Source organism: Mobula birostris, chromosome 3 (genome assembly GCF_030028105.1).
Source record: "Mobula birostris isolate sMobBir1 chromosome 3, sMobBir1.hap1, whole genome shotgun sequence".
In the NCBI taxonomy this organism is placed as follows: Eukaryota; Metazoa; Chordata; class Chondrichthyes; order Myliobatiformes; family Myliobatidae; genus Mobula; species Mobula birostris.
In genome coordinates this window covers 203,865,530-203,889,237 of record NC_092372.1, presented here as the reverse complement: position 1 = coordinate 203,889,237, position 23,708 = coordinate 203,865,530, and the positions used below count along the sequence as shown (strand labels likewise).

Sequence of the window (23,708 nt, the reverse complement as noted above, 5' to 3'; positions counted from 1 at the left end):
CAGTCTGCGTGAGATGTGGGACTTCTGAGAAACTTTGAAATTTTTTACTGTGCAATGGCCTGTTCTTCATCAAGTTATGGTATTGTTGCACTGTTGTAACTATATGTTATAATTATGTGGTTTTGTTAGTTTTTAGTCTTGGTCTGTCCTGTGTTTCTGTGATATCACACCGGAGAAATATTGTATCATTTCTTAATGCATGCATTACTAAATGACAATAAAAGAGGACTGCGTATCCTCATAATCTAATGTAATATTGATTTCTCTGCTGGAGTTTTTTAAAAAACATTTTCACTGTCTAGGCCCATCATAATAGATCTGTCCTTCATCTCCTTTCTTCTGAGTGCACTTACAGATCAAATGAATAACCTTCTACATGCAAAAAAAAATCAAGGGATATGGGGAGTGATTAGTGATGTAGTGTTGATTTAGATGATCAGCTCTGATCACGTTGAATGGTGGAGTTTGCTTGATGAGTTTAAATAGCCTACCTCTGCTTCTAATTTCTATGACCCTGTTTTCCCTTACTCTGTCCTCTTGTCCTCATGATCTCGCCATCACCTATGCCTTCGTCCGTCTGGGTCCACACCCCCTTTCCGTTTATTACACAGTCTTCAGTTCTCTCTTATCAGATTCCTCCTTCTTGACGCTTTGCCTTCCCAACCTATCCTATGATCAGCAGCACTGGGGCTCCACAGGGTACTGTCTTGTCTCCCTTTCTCTTCACCATTTACACCTTGGACTTCAACTACTGCACAGAGTATTGTCATCTTCAGAAGTTTTCGGATGACTCTGCCATAGTTGGATGCGTCAACAAGGGAGATGAGGTGGGATACAGGGCTGCTGTAGGAAACTTTGTCACATGGTGTGAGCAGAATTATCTGCAGCTTAATGTGAAAAAGACTAAGGAGCTGGTGGTAGGCCTGAGGAGAGCTAAGGTACCGGTGACCCCTGTTTCCGTCCAGGGGGTCAGTGTGGACATGGTGGAGGATTACAAATACCTGGGGATATGAATTGACAATAAACTGGACTGGTCAAAGAACACTGAGGCTGTCTACAAGAAGGGTCAGAGATGTCTCTATTTCCTGAGGAGACTGAGATCCTTTAACATCTGCCGGACAATGCTGAGGATGTTCTACGATTGTGGTGGCCAGTGCCATCATGTTTGCTGTTGTGTGATGGGGCAGCAGGCTGAGGGTAGCAGACACCAACAGAATCAACAAACTCATTCGTAAGGCCAGTGATGTTGTGGGGATGGAACTGGACTCTCTCATGGTGGTGTCTGAAAAGAGGATGCTGTCTAAATTGCATGCCATCTTGATCAATGTCTCCCATCCACCACATAATGTACTGGGTAGGCACAGGAGTACATTCAGCCAGAGACTCATTCCACCGAGATGCAGCACCGAGTGTCATAGGAAGTCATTCCTGCCTGTGGCCATCAAACTTTACAACTCCTCCCTTGGAGGGTCAGACACCCTGAGCCAATAGGCTGGTCCTGGACTTATTTCATAATTTACTGGCATAATTTACATATTACTATTTAACTATTTATGGTTCTATTACTATTTATTATTTATGGTGCAACTGTAACGAAAACCAATTTCCCCCGGGATCAATAAAGTATGACTATGACTATGTTTGCTACCCATACCACATGCTAATGAGGTCAGAAATAGGAAGATCATACAGTTCAACACACAACTAATCTTATGGAGTTGTTTGGGGAAATTACCAGGAAAGTGGATGAAGGCAAGGCAGTGGATGTTGTCTATATGGACTTCAGTAAGATATTTGACAAGTTCCCACATGGGAGGCAGGTCAAGAACGATCAGTTGCTTGGCATTCAGGATGAGGTAGTAAACTGGCTTTGAGCAGAACCCAGAGAGTGGTCCTAGAGGTTGCCTCTCTGATTGGAGGCCTGTGACCAAGGCTGTCAGAATTGGTGCTGGGTCCTTTGTTGTTTGTCATCTATATCAATAATCAGGATGATAATGTGGTTAACTGGATCAGCAAATCTGCATATAACACCAGGATTGGGGGTGGACAGTGAGGAAGGCTATCATGGTTTGCAGAAGGATCTGCATTAGCTGGAAAAATGGGCTGATAAATGGCAGGTGGAATTTAATGCAGACAAGTGTGGTGTTTTGCACTTTGGTTGGACCTACCAGGGTAGGCCTTACACTGTGAACGGTAGGGCACTGAGGAGTGTCGTAGAACAAAGGGATCTAGGAATACAGGTACATAATTAGTTGAAAGTGGCGTCACAGGTAGATAGGATTATAAAGAAAGCTTTTGACACACTGGCCTTCATAAATCAATGCATTGAGTACAGAAGATGGGATTTTATATTGAAGTTTATAAGACGTCGGTGAGGCCTAATTTGAAGGATTATGTGCAGTTTTGTTCAGCTATCTATAGGAAAAATGTAAGCAAGGTTGAAAGAGTGCAGAGAAAATTTACAAGGATGTTGCCAAGTCTGGAGGACCTGAGTTATAAGGAAAGATTGAATAGGTTATGACTGTATTCTTTAAAACGTCTAGATTGGGAGGAGATTTGATAAACATATACAAAATAAACAGGGGTTTTCTACTGAGGTTGGATTGGACTACTACCAGAAGTTTTTGTTTAAGTGTGAAAGGTGAGTAGTTTAAGGGGAACATGAGGGGAAACTGCTTCACTCAGAGGGTATGGAGTGCTATGGTCCCTGTGCAGGTCTTTGGGAGTACGCAGTTCAAATGGTTTCATCCTGGACTAGATGGGCTGAAGGGCCTGTTTCTGGGCTGTACTTCTCTATGACTCTATGACTTTTCACGGCTAAGGAGTTGGTGTAGGAGTGAGGGTGTCAGAGTTTTGGATCATTGGGATCTCTTACAGTGAAAGTGGGACTTGTACAGAAGAGACTGCTTGTACCTGAACTGGAGGGGGATTATTATCCTAATGGGAAGGTTAGCTAGTGCTGCATGAAGGGGTTTAAACTAGAGATGCATGGGGATGGGAGCTAGAGTGCCTGAACAGATAATCACGGGGTTGTAGAGACTAATGTTTGTTAAGACATCAGACAAAGTCAGGAATATAAAGGCGTGTATATTTCAATGCAAGAAGTATCATAGGGATGGAAGACGGGCTCAGGGCATGGATCAACACATGGAATTATGATATTGTAGCCATTCGTTTCAGGAGGGGCAGGACTGGCAGCTCATGGACAGAGTGGATGTGGCAAAGTTGTTTCCCATGATGGGGGAGTCTAGTACAAGAGGGCATGACTTAAGGATTGAAGGGCACCCATTCAGAACAGATATGCGAAGAAATTTTTTTAGCCAGAGGGTGGTGAATCTATGGAGTTTGTTGCCACGGGCAGCAGTGGAGGCCAAGTCATTGGGTAGATTTAAGGCAGAGATTGATAGGTATCTGAGTAGCCAGGGCATCGAAGGTTATGGTGAGAAGGCGGGGGAGTGGGACTAAATAGGAGAATGGATCAGCTCATGATAAATTGGCGGAGTAGACTCGATGGGCCGAATAGCCGACTTCTGCTCCTTTGTCTTACGGTCTAATGGTCTCAGTATTCTGAGGTTCCATTATTTTAGATACAACAGAAAGAGAGGGATTAAAGGAGGAAGGCGTGGTGTTACAAGTCAGGGAAAATGTCACAGCAGTGCTCAGTTGGGACAGACTCATCGAGTGAGGTGTTGTCACCAGGTTCGGACATGGCCCAAGTGCGGAGTGAGACATACTGAAGCGGGTCGACTTTAGTGCGAACAATGTTAAAGGGAAAAAGAAAACAATAAACACTAGGCCAAACAGGGCCGTTGACTAAAACCCTCAAATGGAAAATGAAGCCTACACCGCGGCTGAAAAGAATAACTAAAAGGAATACCGCTAGTCTTCAGAGTCAGTTGACTCGAGAGTCCAATTTCTCAGGCAAGGCAGAATGCAGATAACGAAGCGTAGCTTTGTCCAAGTCTCGACAAAACTATGATGGAATAAATGGAGTTAAATACAATCACAATGAAGTAATTAGCTGACACGTGCATATTCACGAGGGCAATTGCCAAATCTGATGCGCTGCTGAATTTGTGGTTATGACAGGTGTTATGGGAGGAAATAAGGAATAAGGAAGGCATGGCTACATTAATGGGGCTATACTACAGATCATTCGACAGTCTCTGAGGAACAAATTTCTAGAGAGGTTGCGGGCAGCTGCAAGAAACATAAAGTTGTTATAGCAGGTGATTTTAACTTTCATATTGACTGGGACTCCCATACTGTAAAATGACTAGATGGGATGGAGTTTGTCAAATATGTTCAGGAAAGTTTCCTTAATCAGTATGTAGAAGTCCCAATGAGAGAGTGTCCGATACTTGATCTGCTGTTAGAGAATGAGACAGGGCAGGTGACAGAAGTTTGTGTAGGGGAATACTTTGCATCTAGTGATCATAGAAACATAGAAAATAGGTGCAGGAGTAGGCCATTCAGCCCTTCGAGCCTGCACCACCATTTATTATGATCATGGCTGATCATCCAACTCAGAACCCTGCACTAGCCTTCCCTCCATACCCCCTGATCCCCGTAGCCACAAGGGCCATATCTAACTCCCTCTTAAATATAGCCAATGAACTGGCCTCAACTGTTTCCTGTGGCAGAGAATTCCACAGATTCACCACTCTCTGTGTGAAGGAGTTTTTCCTAATCTCAGTCCTAAAAGGCTTCCCCTTTATCCTCAAACTGTGACCTCTCGTTCTGGACTTCCCCAACATTGGGAACAATCTTCCTGCATCTAGCCTGTCCAATCCCTTTAGGATTTTATACGTTTCAATCAGATCCCCCCTCAATTTTCTAAATTCCAATGAGTACAAGCCTAGTTCATCCAGTCTTTCTTCATATGAAAGTCCTGCCATCCCAGGAATCAAACTGGTGAACCTTCTTTGTACTCCCTCTATGGCAAGGATGTCTTTCCTCAGATTAGGGGACCAAAACTGCACACAATACTCCAGGTGTGGTCTCACCAAGGCCTTGTACAACTGCGGTAGTACCTCCCTGCTCCTGTACTCGAATCCTCTCGCTATAAATGCCAGCATACCATTCGCCTTTTTCACCGCCTGCTGTACCTGCATGCCCACTTTCAATGACTGGTGTATAATGACACCCAGGTCTCGTTGCACCTCCCCTTTTCCTAATCGGCCACCATTCAGATAATAATCTTTTTTCCTATTTTTGCCACCAAAGTGGATAACTTCACATTTATCCACATTAAATTGCATCTGCCATGAATTTGCCCACTCACCCAACCTATCCAAGTCACCCTGCATCCTCTTAGCATCCTCCTCACAGCTAACACTGCCACCCAGCTTCGTGTCATCCGCAAACTTGGAGATGCTGCATTTAATTTCCTCATCCAAGTCATTAATATATATTGTAAACAACTGAGGTCCCAGCACTGAGCCTTGCGGTACCCCACTAGTCACCGCCTGCCATTCTGAAAAGGTCCCGTTTATTCCCATTCTTTGCTTCCTGTCTGCTAACCAATTCTCCATCCACATCAATACCTTACCCCCAATACCGTGTGCTTTAAGTTTGCACACTAATCTCCTGTGTGGGACCTTGTCAAAAGCCTTTTGAAAATCCAAATATACCACATCCACTGGTTCTTCCCTATCCACTCTACTAGTTACATCCTCAAAAAATTCTATGAGATTCGTCAGACATGATTTTCCTTTCACAAATCCATGCTGACTTTGTCCGATGATTTCACCGCTTTCCAAATGTGCTGTTATCACATCTTTGATAACTGACTCCAGCAGTTTCCCCACCACCGACGTTAGGCTAACCGGTCTATAATTCCCCGGTTTCTCTCTCCCTCCCTGCTATTAGTTTTAAAGTAAATATGGGAAAAGGTAGGCCTGGTCTGTGAAATGCAAATTCTAAATTGCACAAAGGCCAACTTTGACGGTACCAGAAAGGATCTGGCAAGTGTGGACTGGGACAGGCTATTTTCTGACAAAGGTGTACTTAGTAAGTGGAAGGCCTTCAAAAGTAATGTTTTTGTGAGTAAGGAGCTTGTACGTGCCTGTCAGAATAAAAGGTAAAGATAACAGGTTTAGGGAACCTTGGTTTTCAAGAGATATTGAAGCCCCAATTAAGAAAAAAAAAGGAGGTGCAAAGCAGGTATAAGCAGGTAGGAACAAATGAGGTGATTGAGGAGTATAAGAAATGCAAGAGAACACTTAAGAAAGAAATCAGGGGGTCTAAAAGAAAAAATGAGTTTGCCTTATCAGACAAGTTGAAGGAGAATCCTAATTGATTCTACAGATATGTTAAGCAAAAGGGTTGCAAGGGACAAAACTGCTCCTCTGGAAGATCAGAATGGTAATCCACGTGTGGAGCCAAAACAGATGCAGCAGATCTTAAATGAATTTTGTTGCATCTGTATTTACTCAGATTGACATAGAGTCTATAGAAGTGAGGCAAAGCAGCATCAACTTCATGGACCCTGTAGGGATTACAGAGGAGAAGGTGTTTGCTGTCTTGAGGCAAAATATGGTGGACAAATCCCCGGGGCCTGATAGGGTGTTCCTCAGACCCTGTGGGAGGAAAGTGCAGAAACTGCAGGGGCCTTAGCAGAGATATTTAAATCATCCTTAGTAGTGGAGGATAGGAGGATAGCTAATGTTGTTTCACTGTTAAAGAAAGGCTCTTAAAATAAACCAGGAAGTAATAGGCCGGTGGGCCTGACGTCAGTAGTGGGAAAGTTATTGGAAGGTATTCTAAGGGACCGGATATATGAGTATTTGGATAGGCATGGATGGCTTTGTGCCTGGTAGTTCATGTCTAACCAATTTTACAGAGTTACCAGGAAAGATGATGAAGGCAAAGCAGTGGATGTTGTCTACATGGACTTTAGCAAGGGATTTGATAAGATCCCACATGGGAAATTGGTCAAGAAGGTTCAGTCACTCAGCATTTAGGATGAGGTAGTAAATTGGATTAGACATTGGCTTTGTGGGAGAAGCCAGAGAGTGGTAGTAGATGCTTTCCTCTCTGACTAGAGACCTGTGTCTAGTGGAGTCCTACAGGGATAGGTGCTAGGTCCTTTGTTGTTTGTCATCTATATCAGTGATCTGGATGATAATATGGTTAACTGGGTCAGCAAATTTGTGTGTGACACGAAGATTTGGGATGTAATGGATAGTGAGGAAGACTATCACAGCTTGAAGCAGGATCTGGACCAGCTGATAAAATGGGCTGAAAAATGGCAGATGGAATTTGATGCAGACAAGTGCGAGGAGTTGCACTTTGGTAGGATCAACCAGTGTAGGTCTCACACAGTAGGGCACTGAGGAGTGCTGTAGAACAATGGGATCTGGGAAACAGGCCCATAATTCATTAAAAGTGATATCACAGGTAGAAAGTTTTTGTCTCATTGGCCTTCATAAATCAAAGTATTGAGTACAGGAGATAGGATGTTATGTTGAGGTTGTTTGAGCCTTTGGTGAGGCCTAGTTTGGAGTATTGTGTGCAGTTTTGGTCACCTATCCACAGGAAAGATGGAAATAAGATTGAGAGAAAATTTACAAAGATGTTGCCAGGACCTGAGTTATGAGGAAAATTGAATAGTTTAGGCCTTTATTCCTTTGAACGTCGAAGATTGAGGAGAGATTTGATAGAGGTAAAGATGGGGTAAATGCAAGCAGGCTTTTTCCACTGAGGTGGGATGGGACTACAACTAGAGTCTTAGGTTAAAGGTGAAAGTTGAAAAGTTTAAGAGGATCAGGAGGGGAAGCTTTTTCACTCAGAGGGTGCTGAGCGTGTGGAGCAAGCTGCCAGTGCAAGTGGTGCATGCAAGGTCAAGTTAAATGTTTAAGAGAAGTTTGTTAGGTACATGGATGGTAGGAATATGAAGGGCTATGGATCCGGTGCAGGTCGATGGGAGCAGAGAGTTTAAGTGGTTCGGCACAAACAAGATGGGCTGAACTGTCTGTTTCTGTGCTGTACTGCTTTATGATTCTGTGACTCTATGACTATATCCCATCCCACTTTCTCACATTATTCCCTTTTCTTCCCTCTGTGATGAGCTTTATGGGCCTGTGTGGGGAGCCAGGGAGCGTTGGGCTCCAAGAGTTTTAGAGCACCTGAATTGGTTACTTGTTGTTTAATAAGAATTATTAATTGTTTACAGTTCCTTGTGGTTTTTCTTGAGTGTCTCACTCTTTGTAACGCAGTCTCCCGCTGTTTTCTGTTTAAGCTTGTTCAGTTTATTTTGATAGGCTCGGGGATTCTGTGCTACATGTATTATTTAACTGGATGCCCAATTAGCACTAATTGTGGGGTCCTAGTTTGAGAATGTTATGTCTTGCAATGTCACTCAGCTGAGCCGCCGATGCTCTGTTGGAAGTCTTATGAATAAACTTATCACTGTCTTGACATGGGAGTCTGTCTTGCCTCTGCACTTGGGTTCTCACATTGCCAGCGCACACCGTGAAACGCTCCCACCTACCTACTTTCCTCTGTCACCTGGAATTGCCTATCACCTCCTCTTTCTCCTCCCCTACCCTTTTCTTCTGGCTTCTGACCCCTTCCTTTCCTGCCCTGATGAAGGAACTTGGCCTGAAATGTCGACTGTACCTTTCTCGCCACAGATGCTGCCTGATCCATTGAGTTCCTCCAATTCTTTGTGTGTGTTACTCCGATGTAGTCTTTCATTTGACTTCAGGTGGAAAACGTTCATCTCATCATCACCAGTGTTGGCGGAAATATTGGCAGGACAGCCATATTTTAAGTTGCATGTTCAATATTTTATTTTATGTACAAGGCTCCAATTGCATTACACACTTTTTACATCCTCAAAATAGACTTGCACTCTCTCAGATGCTAACAGAGCTGAACAAAAGTACCCAATCTTGTTACATGTCGTGTCACACGACACAGAATAGTAATCTTTTTACATTTGTTAAATATGAAATTTAAAAATGAAGACAGCAAAAATATCAGGGAACACACATTGGAGTCAAATGGAAAACGCTGGTTCATAAGATCATGACTTATGAATCAAGAACAAATTCCAGGGGGAAAGGAAACGTTTTTCTGTTAATGGGGCTGAATTAAAAGAAAAATGTGTCCGGAGCCATACGTTTACACCAGGACAAAAATCCTGAAAGGAAAAGCTGCCATTTTCACTTCCTGCGTTTCCTGAGCTCTCCGGTGCCTCTCTCTGTTCCTGCCGTAGACCTGGAGTATCCTGCTCCCATCTTTGTGTAAGCTGCACTGTGGGAAATGATGGACGTTCTCTATACATCAGAAATCTGCAGCACAAGTTTAAAGCGTCTGCTCCAAACAAAACACAGTGATGCCTGAGTCTTTCCTTGAGAAAGAAAACGGATTGTGGGTCTATCACACGGAGAAGAAAGGCTTCTGAAAGAAGGTGCTGGAGGGCACAGGACCCCTGAGAACCCATGGGCTGGGCTCCTGCTTTCATCCTCTTCACTGGTGTCCTCCAGTGCTCAGCTTGTGGTGTTTAATGAACTCGCAGCCTGTGCTGGTCTGCCATTGGGAGATGGTGCTGGATAGGGCATCTTGGACACACCTAGGAACTGCCTGAACCAACTGGGCTTTAAATGTGAGCCCAGTCCCCTGCCCAAAACAGGCTGCTTAAGTATGCAAATCCTTGAACCCATGTATTATAAGTCTCCAACTCTAGTCCTTTTGCACAAAAGGTGGAGGCTGCCGTGCTCACTTACTACAGTATCAAAATGTTGAGATAATTGAACATTTGAAAATTGCTGCATAGGCAAATAGGATTTTGAGGAGAGTGAATACGGTGATATTTTTGTTTGGAGCCATTTCCTTCCTGGACAACACACAAAAGATGCGGAGGAACTCAGTAGGCCAGGCAACATCCAAGGAGGGGATGATCAGTCGGCATCAGGGGCCGGGACCCTTCATCAGGATTGTCGAGATCCTCCAGCATATTTTGAGTGTTGCTCCAGAATTCCAGCACCTTCAGCTCTTCATGTGCCTCCATTCACTTCTCGGGACTGGAATTGATTTGGACTCAGGATGTCCAAGGGTACCAGCCATCTCATCTTTCCTTTCTTTGAAGTTGGGTTCATTTCTTATAAGACTGAGCCTCAGCTAAGCATAATAACGCATACACAAAATGCTGGAGGAACTTAGTAAGTTAGCAGCATCAATGGAGTGTCAACGTTTTGGGTCTTGACTCTTCATCAGTCCTGATGAATGGTCTGGGCCTTAATCCCTCGGCATGGATGCTGCCAGAGCTGTTGAGTTCCTGTTTGTGTTACTCTGGATTTCCAGAATCCGCAAAATATTTCAGACTTATGTCAGTGATATTAAACCAGATTCTGATTCTTATGTTTATGCTCAGCTAAACATGTCAACTCATCTATTTCAAACTTAAATCAAGATAATAAAACCTACCCATTCCAAAGTGTCTCGGTGATAATGTACCATAAACACACAGTAAAATTACTGCAGATGACATATAATAAACGGAGCTGTAATGGGCCTTCCTGCTCCCCTTGGGCACTGGTATGATTGCTGTCCTTTGAAGTAGAGGAAACTCTGATGACATCAGTGAGCGTTGGAGATGCTCTTGACCACTCCAGCCAGCTGGTAAGCACAAGTTAGGTACATTCCACCCTTGGAAAATGACAAGCTGGTTCTGGAGGAGCTGAGCACTGTGATAACACTGCACCTTGACACCCTCCTGATCATTGTTGGGGGACCTCAGTCAGGTTAGCTTGAAAAGAATTCTGATGGACTACCACCAGCATGTCACCTACGGAACCAGAGGAGCCACTACACTCAATACCTGTTACACCACTATCAAGAATGCTTTCTGTGCTATCGCACGCCTGCACTTTGGTGAGTCTGATCTCCTGGCTGTACTTCTACTCCCCACGTAAGGGCAGGAACTGAGGGCCGCAGCAGCAGTAGTGAGGACCAGAAAGAAGTGTATGGTCAAGGGAGGTGGAAGAGCATATACAGGACTGCTTTGAATTGGTGGACTGGACCATATTCAGATATTGGTTTCTGGATCTGAATGAGTATGCCATGGCTATTACCAACCCTGTAGATCATTACTTGAGATACAGCCTGCTACAGTGGTATCATCTGCAAGCCTGCCGATGGGACTAGAACAGAAAACGGCCACGCAGTCATGAGTGTACTAGGAGTAGAGCAGGGAACTGAGGTCAGAACCTTGTGCATCACCAGTGTTCAGAATGATCATGGCAGAGGTATTGCTGTCTGTTCTTACTGATTGCGGTCTGTTGGTCAGCAAGTTGCCGTGGGAGGTGTTGATTCCCAGATCTCAAAGTTTGGTGATGAGTCAGTTTGAAATTATAGTATTGAAGGCAGAGCTGTAATCAATAGGCAATTGTTAGATGCAGGTGCCTCTACTGTCTGGACGCTACAGATATGAGTGTAGGGCCAGGGAGTGTTGTCTGTCTTAGACAACCTGGCACTTAATATTAGTAAGACGAAAGGGCTGATTGTGGACTTCTGGAAGGGTAAGACGAAGGAACACATACCAAATCCTCATAGAGGGGTCAGAAGTGGGGAGAGTGAGCAGCTTCAAGCTCCTCAGTGTCAAGATCTCTGAGGATCTCACCTGGTCCCAACATATCGATGTAGTCATAAAGAAGGCAAGACAGCAGCTATACTTTAATAGGAGTTTGAAGGGATTTGGCATGTCAACAAATACACTCAAAAACTTCTATAGTTGTTCCGTGGAGAGCATTCTGACAGGCTGCATCACTCTCTGGTATGGAGGGGCTACTGCACAGGACCGAAAGAAGCTGCAGAAGGTTGTAAATCTAGTCAGCTCCACCTTGGGCACTAGCGTACAAAGTACCCAGGACATCATTAGGGAATGGTGCCTCAGAAAGGCAGCATCCTTTATTAAGGACCTCCAGCACCCAGGGCATGCCCTTTTCTCACTGTTACCATCAGGTAGGAGATACAGGAGCCTGAAGGCACACACTCAGCGATTCAGGAACAGCTTCTTCCCCTCTGCCATCCAATTCCTAAATGGACATTGAAGCTTTGGACACTACCTCACTTTTTTTTATTATGCAGTATTTCTGTTTTTGCACATTTTAAAAAATCTATTCAATATACATAATTGATTTATTTGTTTATTTACTGTTATGTTTTATTTTATTTATTATTATTATTTATTTCTCTCTCTCTGCTAGATTATGTATTGCATTGAACTGCTGCTGCTGAGTTAACAAATTTCACGTCACATGCCAGTGATAATAAACCTGATTCTGATTCTGATCCTGAACTATTTTGGTGGTAGGTGAATTGATGTGGGTCGAAGTTGTTTGGGAGGCTGGAGTTAATGATTGCCAAGGCCAGTCTCTTGAAGCACTTCGCAATGCTGGATGTCAGAGACACTTGGCAGTAGTCATTAAGGCCTGTTATATTATCTTCCTTAGGTACCAGAATGATGGATGTCTTCTTAAAGCAGGTGGGAGCCTCAGACTGATGCAGGGAGAGTTTTAAAAATGTTTGTAAATACTTCAGCCAGCTGATCTCTGCAGGATATAAGGACAGGGCCAGGGATACCGTCTAAGCCACCATCTGAGCCAGATTTTTTCCATGGGCTCACTCTCAGAAAGGCTAATCGTACGTTTGCAGTGGTGACTGTGGGTCAGGTGCACCGGAGGATGTCAGGGTGGGTGGTGCCATACCAATCCCCTGCTGTTCAAAACGTGCAGAGAATTCGACAAGTTCACTGGGAAGGGAAGGAAGGTGGAGAGCTTAGTGACATGGTGTCATGACAACATCCATTCCCTTCATGTCAACAGAAGAGCAGGTCATTGACTTCAGCAAGGGAGGCAGGGCACGTGCTCCTGCCTATGTCAATGGCACTGAAGTCAGCAGGGATCAGTGATAACATCTCTTTGCTGATAATTAACCCAGATACACCTTTTCCTAGAATGCATCCTTATCCTGCTGCTCTACACTCTCTACGCTAATGACAGTGTGGCTAAGCACAGCTCAAACGCCATTTATAAATTTGCAAATGTTACCACCGTGGCTGGTAAAATCTCAGACAGCAATGAGGAGGCGTACAGGGAGTGAGGTAGATTGGCTGGTGGAATGGTATTGCAAGAAGAACAATCTTCCACTCAGTGTCAGTAAGAGCAAGGAGTTGATTGTGGACCTCAGGAAGAGGAAATCGGGAGAACACTCACCAGTATTCATTGAAGGGTCAGTGATGAAAAGAGGGAGCAGCTTTAAGTTCCTGGGTGTCAACATCTCTGAGGATTTTCCCGCACGTTGATGCAATTATGAAAAAAAGCATGCCAGCTGCTCAAACTTGTTAGGAGTTTGAGGACATTTGATATGTCACCAAAAACTCTAGAGCATCCTGACTCATTCCATTACAGCCTGGTGTGGAGGCTCCAGTACACTGGATTTCAAGAGATTTCTAAAGTTGTAGATTCAGCTAGCTCCATCATGGACACAATTCTTCCTCCTTGATGAGGACATCTTCAAGAAGCATTGCCTCAACAAGGCCGAATCCATTACTAAATAACCTTCCCATCCAGGACAAGGTACAGGAGTCTGAACCCCCCCCCCCCACCAATGGTTCAGAAATAGCTCCCCGTCTTATGAATGGTCCATTAACTCATGAACACTACCTTGCTCCAGTTCCTCCAGTGTGTTGTGTGTAATTACCTTGTTATTCCTTTGCTTTTGCACTATTTGCTTACTTCATAATTTCTTATAATTTTTATGTTGTAAAACAACAAAGTTCACATCACATAGGACAGTGATAATAAATAACTGATTCTGAGGCCATTCAGCCCAACTGCTCTATGCTGGCGTGCATGCTGCACTTGAATCTCCTCTTGCATTTTCTCATTAAACCTATTACCTTCTCACTCATCTGTTTGTCCATCCCCATGTAAATATATCTACACTATTCATTCCAACCTCTCCCTTTGCTAGCCACTATCATGTACTCAATATTCTTCAGGTGAAGAAGTTTCTTTTAAATTCCCTATTGGATTTCTTGGTGACTTTTTCAAAATGGTGGCCTCTAGTTACATGCTCTCAACACGTGGGAACATTATCTCTGTATCCAAATTGAAGATGCTGGAATCCAGAGCAAAAAAAACTATAAACTGTTGGAGGACCTCAGTGGACCAAATGGATCTGCGGAGGCGAAGAGACAATTGATGCTTTGGGTGAGACCCTGCATTAGGACTGAGAGTATAGAGAGAGGAAAACCAGTATAGGGGAGGGGGGTGGTAGGCGATGGGGGGAGTTGGGTTAGGTGGGGTTAATGGATGGATTAGCCAGGTGGGGGAGGGGGTGTGGGAAGGTAGTGTGGAACTGGAAACTGATATTGGAAGTTTGATGGACAGATAGAAGCAGATTGGTGAGTGGATAGGAGAGGTAGGCCAAGGAAGGAGAAACCATGAAGATAAGTGTATTGGTGATGAGCAGACGGAAACAGATTGGGGAGTGGATAGGAGAGGTAGGCCAAGGAAGGAGAAACCATGAAGATAAGTGTATTGGTGATGGGCAGATGGAAACAGATTGGGGAGTGGATAGGAGAGGTAGGCCAAGGAAGGAGAAACCATGAAGATAAGTGTATTGGTGATGGGCAGACGGAGGCAGATTGGGGAGCGGATAGGAGAGGTAGGCCAAGGGAGGAGAAACCCGGGAGGATAAGTGTAATGGTGAAGGGCAGATAGAAGCAGATTGGGGAAGGGTAAATTATCTGGGTAACATAATGGTAGGGAGTGGGGAATGAAGAAAAGGTGAACAAAGGGATTTAGACCCTAAGTTGATCGATAGGCGTGATAAAGGAATCCACGAGGAGAGGGTTCTCAGACTGGACTCTTTTCAAAACTTTCATCACTTGAAGTTAGGTCACTGCTTGAGCTTCCACAAGAGGAGAGACCCAGTTTGTTCACCTGTTCTCGTTGTGTCTACACGCACAGTTCTGGTATAATCCATGTCAATCTTCTCTGCAACATCTCTACATCGCTTCTATTCAGTCCTACACACATTGCTCTTAGTCTGGTCTAACCAAGGCTCAATGTAGCATAATGTCACTACATTTCATTTCCATCCCTCGAGCAATAAGCTCTGGAACTTCGCTTCCTTTGTGGCCTTGAAAAGCTAAAACACATCTTCTGAGTCCACATACATTCACATTCTTTAGTCTGCTGTTATACGCCAGCTCATCAAAGCCCTTTGAATATTTACTGTAGATAAATAATATCAACTGTAATGATATGAAGTCAAACTTAACTTTTAGGGTGAACTCATTATGCTGGTCTGCAGGTAGCTTCATGTGGGGGTGATTCAAAACTCGACTGGTAACCCTCCAGATTATTTTCCTGTTCCTTTTTAAGAAAGTATCACTTAGAACGCTTGCAGAGTTTGTCAGACAACCCTGTTTGGGCTGCCAGTAGCTCAGATGGATTTCACCTATTTGTCCCCACGTTCTGCAGCGGGACTTCTTCAACGACCACAGGACCTGATTTGCATAGTAAAGCAGCACTGCACCGTCTCAGCCGTGAGGACTGTGAGCCTCCTTCCAAGCTGGCCTGAATTATGTGTATAGTATGTTAACATCGCACCCTCCCACCTGCCACTTACAACAGCCACTTCTCACTTCTCAAGTGGAAAGTACGCAGCTGTAAGTTGTAGCAATTTCACTCACTCAAGGCTGATTCAATGCTCTTAGGCTGGTCGCTGTTAAGCACTCGATCAATTCCGCAGTTGCCAGGCCGCTTGTTATCTGTGCAATTCTTAAACCAGGATATCTATGACCATTAATCCCTTTAGTTATTGTTTCACACCTAATCCAAACTAAAAGCACCTCAGTGTGAGGTCCCTCTCAACTCCAGCGAAGGGTTGTTGTGCTTCAATGAACTTCTCCCTATTTGGTTTTAGCTCACTTGCCTCTCGGACAGATGGGACTCATTTCCCACAGCGGCGACCTCTACAGGCCCGGAGAGATGCTGGAAAAATGTCTGCTCAGCCAGCTCGGCCTCTGTTTGTTTCAGATCAAAGTTTAATTAACAATCATTGCCAGCTTCTCAAAGCTTGGACAGTAATTGGACAGAATCTCAATGCTTGTGCACCAGGAGGCCTGGATATAAATATCAGATTAATAAGAAACTGATTATAAAATTGTATTCAATGGCCACCACAAAATGTATATGCGTGAGAGGAAAGAAGCACCTTATCAGAGAAGTAGATGAAGGGTTGATTTTACAACTCAATTTTGCCCTCAGACTGTTTGTCATGTCTTTTGTTAGGCCAACAGTTGGTGGGTGAATGCCTTTCTGCTATAGGTTAAGAACTGGAGGATTCCATAGAGCAGTTCATTACCAATGGAGCTGTTGGCGTCTGCATTGCTATGAACACCATCTGTGGAAACAGGAGTGAGCAGGTTTGATGAGGCAATGATGGGAGCTGTCTTCCGAAGAAAGGAGGAGATTTTGAGGTTTGCTTTTACTTTCTCCTTTACTGAAGTTCACTTTGAACATTACAAGCCGTGGTCTATGCTGTCATCTCTACGCAGCAGGCAAGAACTGGTCCTGTTCTGGGGGCTTCTTTACCCACGTGCCCAGGTCAGCTCTCTGCAACACCTTAAACAGCTGCTGCTTGGCGGCCTGGTAGTCCTCGGCTGCCAGCTTGGCCTCGCAGTACATGGACGGCGTTCCCCGAAGGCTCGAGGCTCGTGTGCTCAGCTGTGGAGGAGAGCAGAAAAACAAAGTGAATGAGCCGGCACTGGCAGGAGACTCAAACAGCTGTGTCCACAAACAGCTAATTTCCACGTTATATTTCCAGAAGCCGGCCTCATTCCTCGTACACCTTGTGGGATCACCTGCATCCCACTGTAAAGATTGGGGGAAAAAAAAACGAAGTAACATAATGATGTGAGACTGGTCTCCGATGCTGCTTTAATAATGGTGCTCTTTAATGTTAGAGAGGCAGGTGGACTTCAAGGGGAAAGTCCTATCTGTCCGTCTAATAACTTGAAGGGAGAACATAAGATCACTAAAAAGGAGCACTTACGAGGATATTGCCAGGAGAAGGGAGAAGTAGGGCAGGCTAGCACTTTATTCTTTGGATTGTAGGAAACTGGAGGTGACCTTATAGAAGTGTATAAAATCACGAGGGGCATAGAATGCATGCAATCTTTTTCCTAGGGAAAGATAATCAGAAATTAGAGGGCGTAGGTTTAAGGTGAGCAGGGCACAATTTAAAAGAGACCTGAGGTGTAACTTCTTTACACAGAGGGTGGTGTGGATATGGAACAAAGTGCCAGAAGAAAGGGTTGAGGGAGGTACAATAACAATATTTAAAAAGATAGCTGGACAGGTACATAGATAGTCAGAGTCATAGTCATACTTTATTGATCCTGGGGGAAATTGGTTTTCGTTACAGTTGCACCATAAATAATAAATAGTAATAAAACCATAAATAGTAATATGTAAATTATGCCAGGAGAATAGTTTAGAAGATTATGGGAAAAACACTGGCACATGGGACTAGCTCGGATGGGCATCATTGTCGAGTTGGACTGAAAGTCGTGTTTCTGTGCTGCTATTCTCTACGATTTTATAAGCAGGAGCAGACCACTCGGCCCCTCAAGCCTACCCCTTCTTTCAGTTTGATTTTGGCTGCTTTGCATCAAGCCCTACCTCCTCAATTTGGGTTTGAAGTATTTCCCATATAATGTGCTCCATATCTCAATAATGTTCAAAACTAACAGTAGACACCTTCGGTAATTAAAGGGTCAAGGGCAAACATATTGAGGGAGAAAAAGATTTAAAGTACATTTATTATCGAAGTATGTATGCAGTATACAACCCTAAGATTCATCTTCCTGTGGACAGCTTCGAAGCAAAGAAACACCATGGAACCCATTCAAAGAAAGCATCAAACTAACTAAAATAGTAATTTAAGCGCCACACACAAAAAGCTGGAGGAACTCAGCAGGCTGGGCAGCATCTATGGAAAAGAGTAAACAGTCAATGTTTCAGGCTCAGACCCTTCATCAGGTCTGTAATTTGACTAGACTAATCCATTCTGCCTGAACAATGTCCCTCTCGATCCATTCATGTGCCTATAAGGGCCTTTTAAATGACTCTATCATATTTGCCTCCACCACAACCTCTGGCAGCACATTTCAGGCACCCACCCTTGGTGTAAAAACCTCTACTGCACATCTCCTTTGAATTTACCTCTTCTCACCTTAAGTGCAAGTCCTCTAGTATTAGACGAAAAATGTCAAGAGCGATCTTAACACAGTGCATGAGCTGGAAATTGGGTCATAGACTAGTTTGCTCTATCCTTGCTGGAAAGACACTAGGCTCACATTGGTCCAGGATAAGGGTTGTCCACTGCACAGGTAGTAAAGGTACAGAACAAGTCTCCTGCTCTTTTACAGGGCTTTATCCTGCAGTCTCCTGGGTAACTGAGTAGCTAGCTAGGACCGGTTAACCGAAGTCAGGTGACTCAGAATTAGCGGTACTTCGGAAAATAAGCCCGTGGAGCCAGAACCACATGTTTTTAGCACAGCCTTTGCTGTGTCGAGGGAGTATGGACTTTGAGAGAGGCTCTTCAACGTTCGACTTTGAAACTTGTACTTCTACTATCAAAGTACATGTACTGTCTGTCACCATATACTGTGCTTAGCCTCACAGTCCTAATTTTGAGGTGAATAGACGGGGGCTAAACAGAGGCTTGTGGTGCTCCTGTGGTAATGGAGATTGTGGAGGAGATGTTGTTGCCAATCCGAACTGTCGGGCATCTGCGAGAGAGGAAATTGAGAATTCAACTTCACAAAGAGGTATTGAGGCTGTGGTCTTGAAGCTGATTGATTGGTTTTGAGGGGATGATGGTACTGAATGCCAAGCCGTAGTCGATAAAGAATGTCTTGCTGTATGCATCTTTGCTGAGCAGATATTCCAGAGTTGAGTGAAAAGCCAATGAAATGGTATTTGCTGTGGATGTGTTGTGCCAGTAGGTAAATTGGAGCAGATCCAAGTTGCTTCTCAGGCAGGAGTTGATAGGCTTCATCACCAACCTCTCAAAGCACTTCATCACAGTGGTACTGGACGATAGTCATTGAGGCAGGTTACCATGTTCTCCTCAGGCACCGGTGTAATTGAAGCCTGCTTGAAGCAAGAGGTTAAAGATATTGGTGGACAGTCCAGCCAGTTGATCAGCTTAGGACTTCAGTACTTGACCAGGGGCCTCCATCCGGGCCGGATGCTTTCCTTGGGTTGACCTTCCTGAAGGATGCTTTCATGTTGGCTTCAGAAACAGAAGCCACAGGGTTATTGGGGGCTGTGGGAGTTTATGAAGGTTCCTCCATGTTTTGATAGTCAAAGCGAGTATAGAAGGCATTGAGCTCATCTGGGAATGAAGCCTTAGTTGCTTGCTTTCAATTTGTAAGAGGCAATAGCATTCAAGCTGTCGAGCATCGTTCAGTGATTCAATTTTGGACTGAAATTGCCACTTTGCCCATGAGATAGCTTTCTGGAGAGCGTACCTGGACGTCTTTTATCTTATTTGGTTGCTAGACCTCAATGCCATTGTTTGGTCCTCAGCAGAATGAGGATCTCTTGGTTCATCCAGGGCTTCTGGTTGGGGAAAACTCTGAATGATGTTGTGGGGACACACTCGTCTACGACTGTTTTTATTAACACCCATAACGACTGTGGTGCATTCATTCAGATCCTCTGATGGGTCCTTGAACACAGCCCAGTCTACCGACTCCAAGCGGTCCTGTAGCCGCCCCTTTGCATCCGTTGTTGTCCTTGTCTCTGGAGGCTTCCTCCTTAGCCACTGCCTGTATGCAGGTAGGAGAAGGACAGCCAAGTGATCAGGTCTAGGGATGGACTGGTAGCTCTTCACTGGGCATTAAGGCAATAACAACGGAATTAAATGCACTGACTTAATTAAGTGAGGGAATTAATTTCATTTAGGTATGGTAGGGCAGATAATGTGCTGCAGTACCAGATGGTCCTGAGCTGGTGGAAATCATAACACTCATATGACCTGGGAGTCCTTGTGCAAATCAACCTAAAGGTTAACTTGTGCTGGTGAGGAAGGCAAATGCCACGTTAGCATTCATTTCAAGAATACAAGAGCAGGGATGTGATGCTGAAGCTTTATAAGGCACTGGTGAGGCCTCACCTTGAGTATTGTGAACAGTTTTGGGCCCCTCATCTTCGAAATGATGTGCTGGCATGGAGAAGGTCCAGAGGAGGTTCACAAGGATGATTTTAGAAATGAAAGGGTTATCTTACAAGGAATGTTTGATGGCTCTGGGTCTGTAATTGCTGGATGAGAGGGGATCTCATTGAAACCTTTCGACTGTTGAAAGGCGTAGACAGAGTAGACGTGGAAAGGATGTTTCCTATGGTGAGAGAGTCTAGGATAAGAGGGCACAGACTCAGGATAGAGGGGCGCCCTTTCAAAAGGGAGATGCGGAGAAATTTCTTTTGCCAAAGGGTGGTGAATTTGTGGAGTTTATTGCCACATGCAGCTGTGGAGGCTGGGTTGTTGGGTGTATTTGAGGCAGAACTTGACAGGTTCTTGATTGGACATGGCATCAAAGGTTACGGGGAGATGGCTGGGAACTGAGGTTGAGGAGCAGAAAATAAAAAAAAGGATCAGCCATGATTGAATGGTGGAGCAAACTCAATAGACAATAGACAATAGGTGCAGGAGTAGGCCATTCAGCCCTTCGAGACAGCACCACCATTCACTGTAATCATTGCTGATCATCCACAATCAGTACCCTTTTCCTGCCTTATCCCCGTATCCCTTCAATGGGCCAGATGACCTAATTCTGCTCCTACGGCTTATGGTCATATGGTCATATCTGCAGCAGCTGCAGTATTGGAAGCTCGACAGCCAGTTTACACACCAAGTCCTCATAAAATGTGATCTTATAATCAATGGATAATTTGTTATATTCTAATATTGGAGTAAACAATATTGTCAAATATTCCATTTCTAATCTAGACCATCCCTTCTCCCATCTAATACCACACACTCATCATAAAGACAAGTAAAACGAATAGAGTTATATCTATGTATTGTTGGTGCCAGTGAACAACACCACTAAAGGTGATAGTTCATGAAGCTGCTTCTTTTACTAATTCTTCATCTTTCAAATATGATCTGGCTACCACTGGAACTTGTGATTTATATTTTGATGGTGTGTTTTTGGTCGATTGAGTGATCTGGTGCTTTGCTCTCTCCAAGGGTTCGGTGAGGTTTTGAGTGGAGTGTCAGGCCCGGGGACTGAGAAGACCAGAGACAGGGTGCGAGCCCACGATTGACTCTGTTTCTTGCCAACCTCGCAGAGCAAAATTGAAATCAATGACAAGAGCAGAAGGTGAGTGGGAGTTCAGTGCCGTCAGCCTGCGTTTGACCGTTTTCTCTCTCTCTCTCTCTCTCTCGCTCGCTGCTCTCAGAGGAAGGTATCTGTGTTTGACTGGTTTCTCTCTCTCTCACTCACTGCTCCCAGAGGAAGGTATCTGCATTTGACCTCTCCCTCTTGCTTGATACTGGTTCTTGGATCTTGAGCAAGGTATAATTGACGCCGTTTGTGGATTCGACTCTGTGTTTGATGTTAGGTGTGTTCTGGTTTCATTGCTATTTTGTGTGATTTTTGATCGGGGCAGACTGGCTCTGCAGGTTGCTGTCAGTAAGCAACACAGTGCTAAATTGAACGGAACTGAACTGAGCGGTCCTAGCCTGTTTCAATGACTATGTGGTTTGATGTTTTATATTCTGTGTTTCTTGCTCGTTTTTTTTTGCTGTTTGCATGATTTGTTCTTTTTTTGTGCACTGGGTGTTTGATGTGTTCTTTGAATAGGTTCCATGGTGTTTCTTTGTATCGTGGCTGCCTATGGGAAGATGAATTACAGGATTGTATACTGCATACATACTTTGATGATAAATGTACTTTGAATCTTTGTATATCTATGCATTTATTTACACACACAGGCACGAAGATATTGTATTCTGAATAAATTTTTCAGGTTTTAAATTTTAACTCCCCTTTTACCAACCAGTAGGGGAAAAAGGGAAGTCCACCATGAAAAAATAAAATAAACACACTACTCATTAATCAATACTGATGAAGATATTGATTGTTACTAATCAGTGATGATGTTCCCATATACCTTCTGATTAACAATTGCAGAAAATCCATAAGCCACAGAATGCCAACCAAGTTGCTAATGTCTGTTGGGGTGAGATATCCTCACCTGATGTGGGGCTTGTTGCTGAAGAGCTGACAACAGCAGAGCAACTAATATTTTCAGTGGCAACTCCCTATGGAGCCAACATTTCACCACAGAGATTTTAGTTAACATTCTGGTATAAAACCTTTAACCTGAGGTAAGATGGTGCATAAATGTCCCTGACCGTGTCTTGAATAAAACCAATACATTAGACATAAGACATACAAGCAGAATTAGGCCATGTGGCCTATCCAGTCTATTCCATCATTCCATCATGGCTGATTTATTACTTCTCTCAATCCCTTTCTTCTGCCTTGTCCCCGTAACCTTTTACTCCCTTACTAATCAAGAACCTATCAACCTCCACCTTAAATATAGCCAATGAGCTGTCTGTGGCAATGAATTTCATAGATTCACCACTCTCTGGCTAAAGAAATTGCTCCTCATCTCTTTTCCTAAGTCCCTGAATTTTGAGGCTGTGCCCTCTTGTCATAACTCTCCCACACTAGGAAACATCCTTTCCACGTCCACTCTAACTCAGCTTTTCAATAGTCCATGGGTTTCAATAAGATCCCCCCTCATTCTTCTGAACTCCTGTGAGTACAGGCTCACAGCCATCAAACAGCCTCATACTTTAACACCTTAATTCCTGGGTTCATTCACGTTGATCATCCCATCTAGATCATCCCTAATGCCAGCAGCACCTTCCTTACATAAGTAGGCCAAAAGCAGCTCACAATACTCCAAAATCCATTCAAAGGTATTTCAAATGTTAATCCCTTTCCATTTTGTAGGTAGATTATTATTAGATTTCCTGAAAAGAATTCACAACTTTCTTCCTATGAATATTAATTTTGTGTGTAGTGCATGTTTTCAGGGATAGAAGAAGGGCTTCCTTTATGATACATCATGGTAATAACCCTTTGTGATTCACTCAGTTTTACAGCTATAGAGGAAAAGGATAGAAAACCTAAGAAGAGCAAACAGAAGATTAACCAATGTAGTTATCCATGCAATCAAATTCAGTGATAGAAATAAACATCTGGATGTAAATGCATCCTGAAGTAGTTTTGCACTGAAGTTATATTGGTGATAAACAGTACACTCAGTGGCCACTTTATTTTGTACCTCCTGTGCCTAATAAAGTGGCCACTGAGTGTACATTCTTGGTCTTCTGCTGCTGTAGCACATCCACTTCAAGACACGATGTGCTGTGCATTCAGAGATGCTCTCTGCACGCCACTGTTGTAATGCGTGGTTATTTGAGGTACTGTCACCTTCCTGTCAGCTTGATCCAATCTGGCCAGTCTCCGCTGACCTCTCTCAATAATAATACATTTTCACCCACAGACTCTGTGGATTTTATTTTTTTGCACCATTCTCTGTAAACTCTAGAGATGGTTCGTAAAAATCTTAGGAAATCTGGAGCTCCTAAGA

At 43.9% G+C, this 23,708-nt stretch overlaps 1 protein-coding gene across 1 annotated transcript in view; it reads right to left on the bottom strand.

Annotated features, from left to right (window-relative positions):
- Positions 1 to 16,571: 16,571 nt before the first annotated feature.
- The window catches only part of adarb2 (adenosine deaminase RNA specific B2 (inactive)), an 819,996-nt gene continuing 812,859 nt past the window's right edge, over positions 16,572 to 23,708 (bottom strand). The window contains exon 11 of the mRNA XM_072252060.1: positions 16,572 to 16,748. Within this exon, the coding sequence (XP_072108161.1) occupies positions 16,572 to 16,748 (177 nt within the window). The remainder of the gene's footprint in view (positions 16,749 to 23,708) is intronic.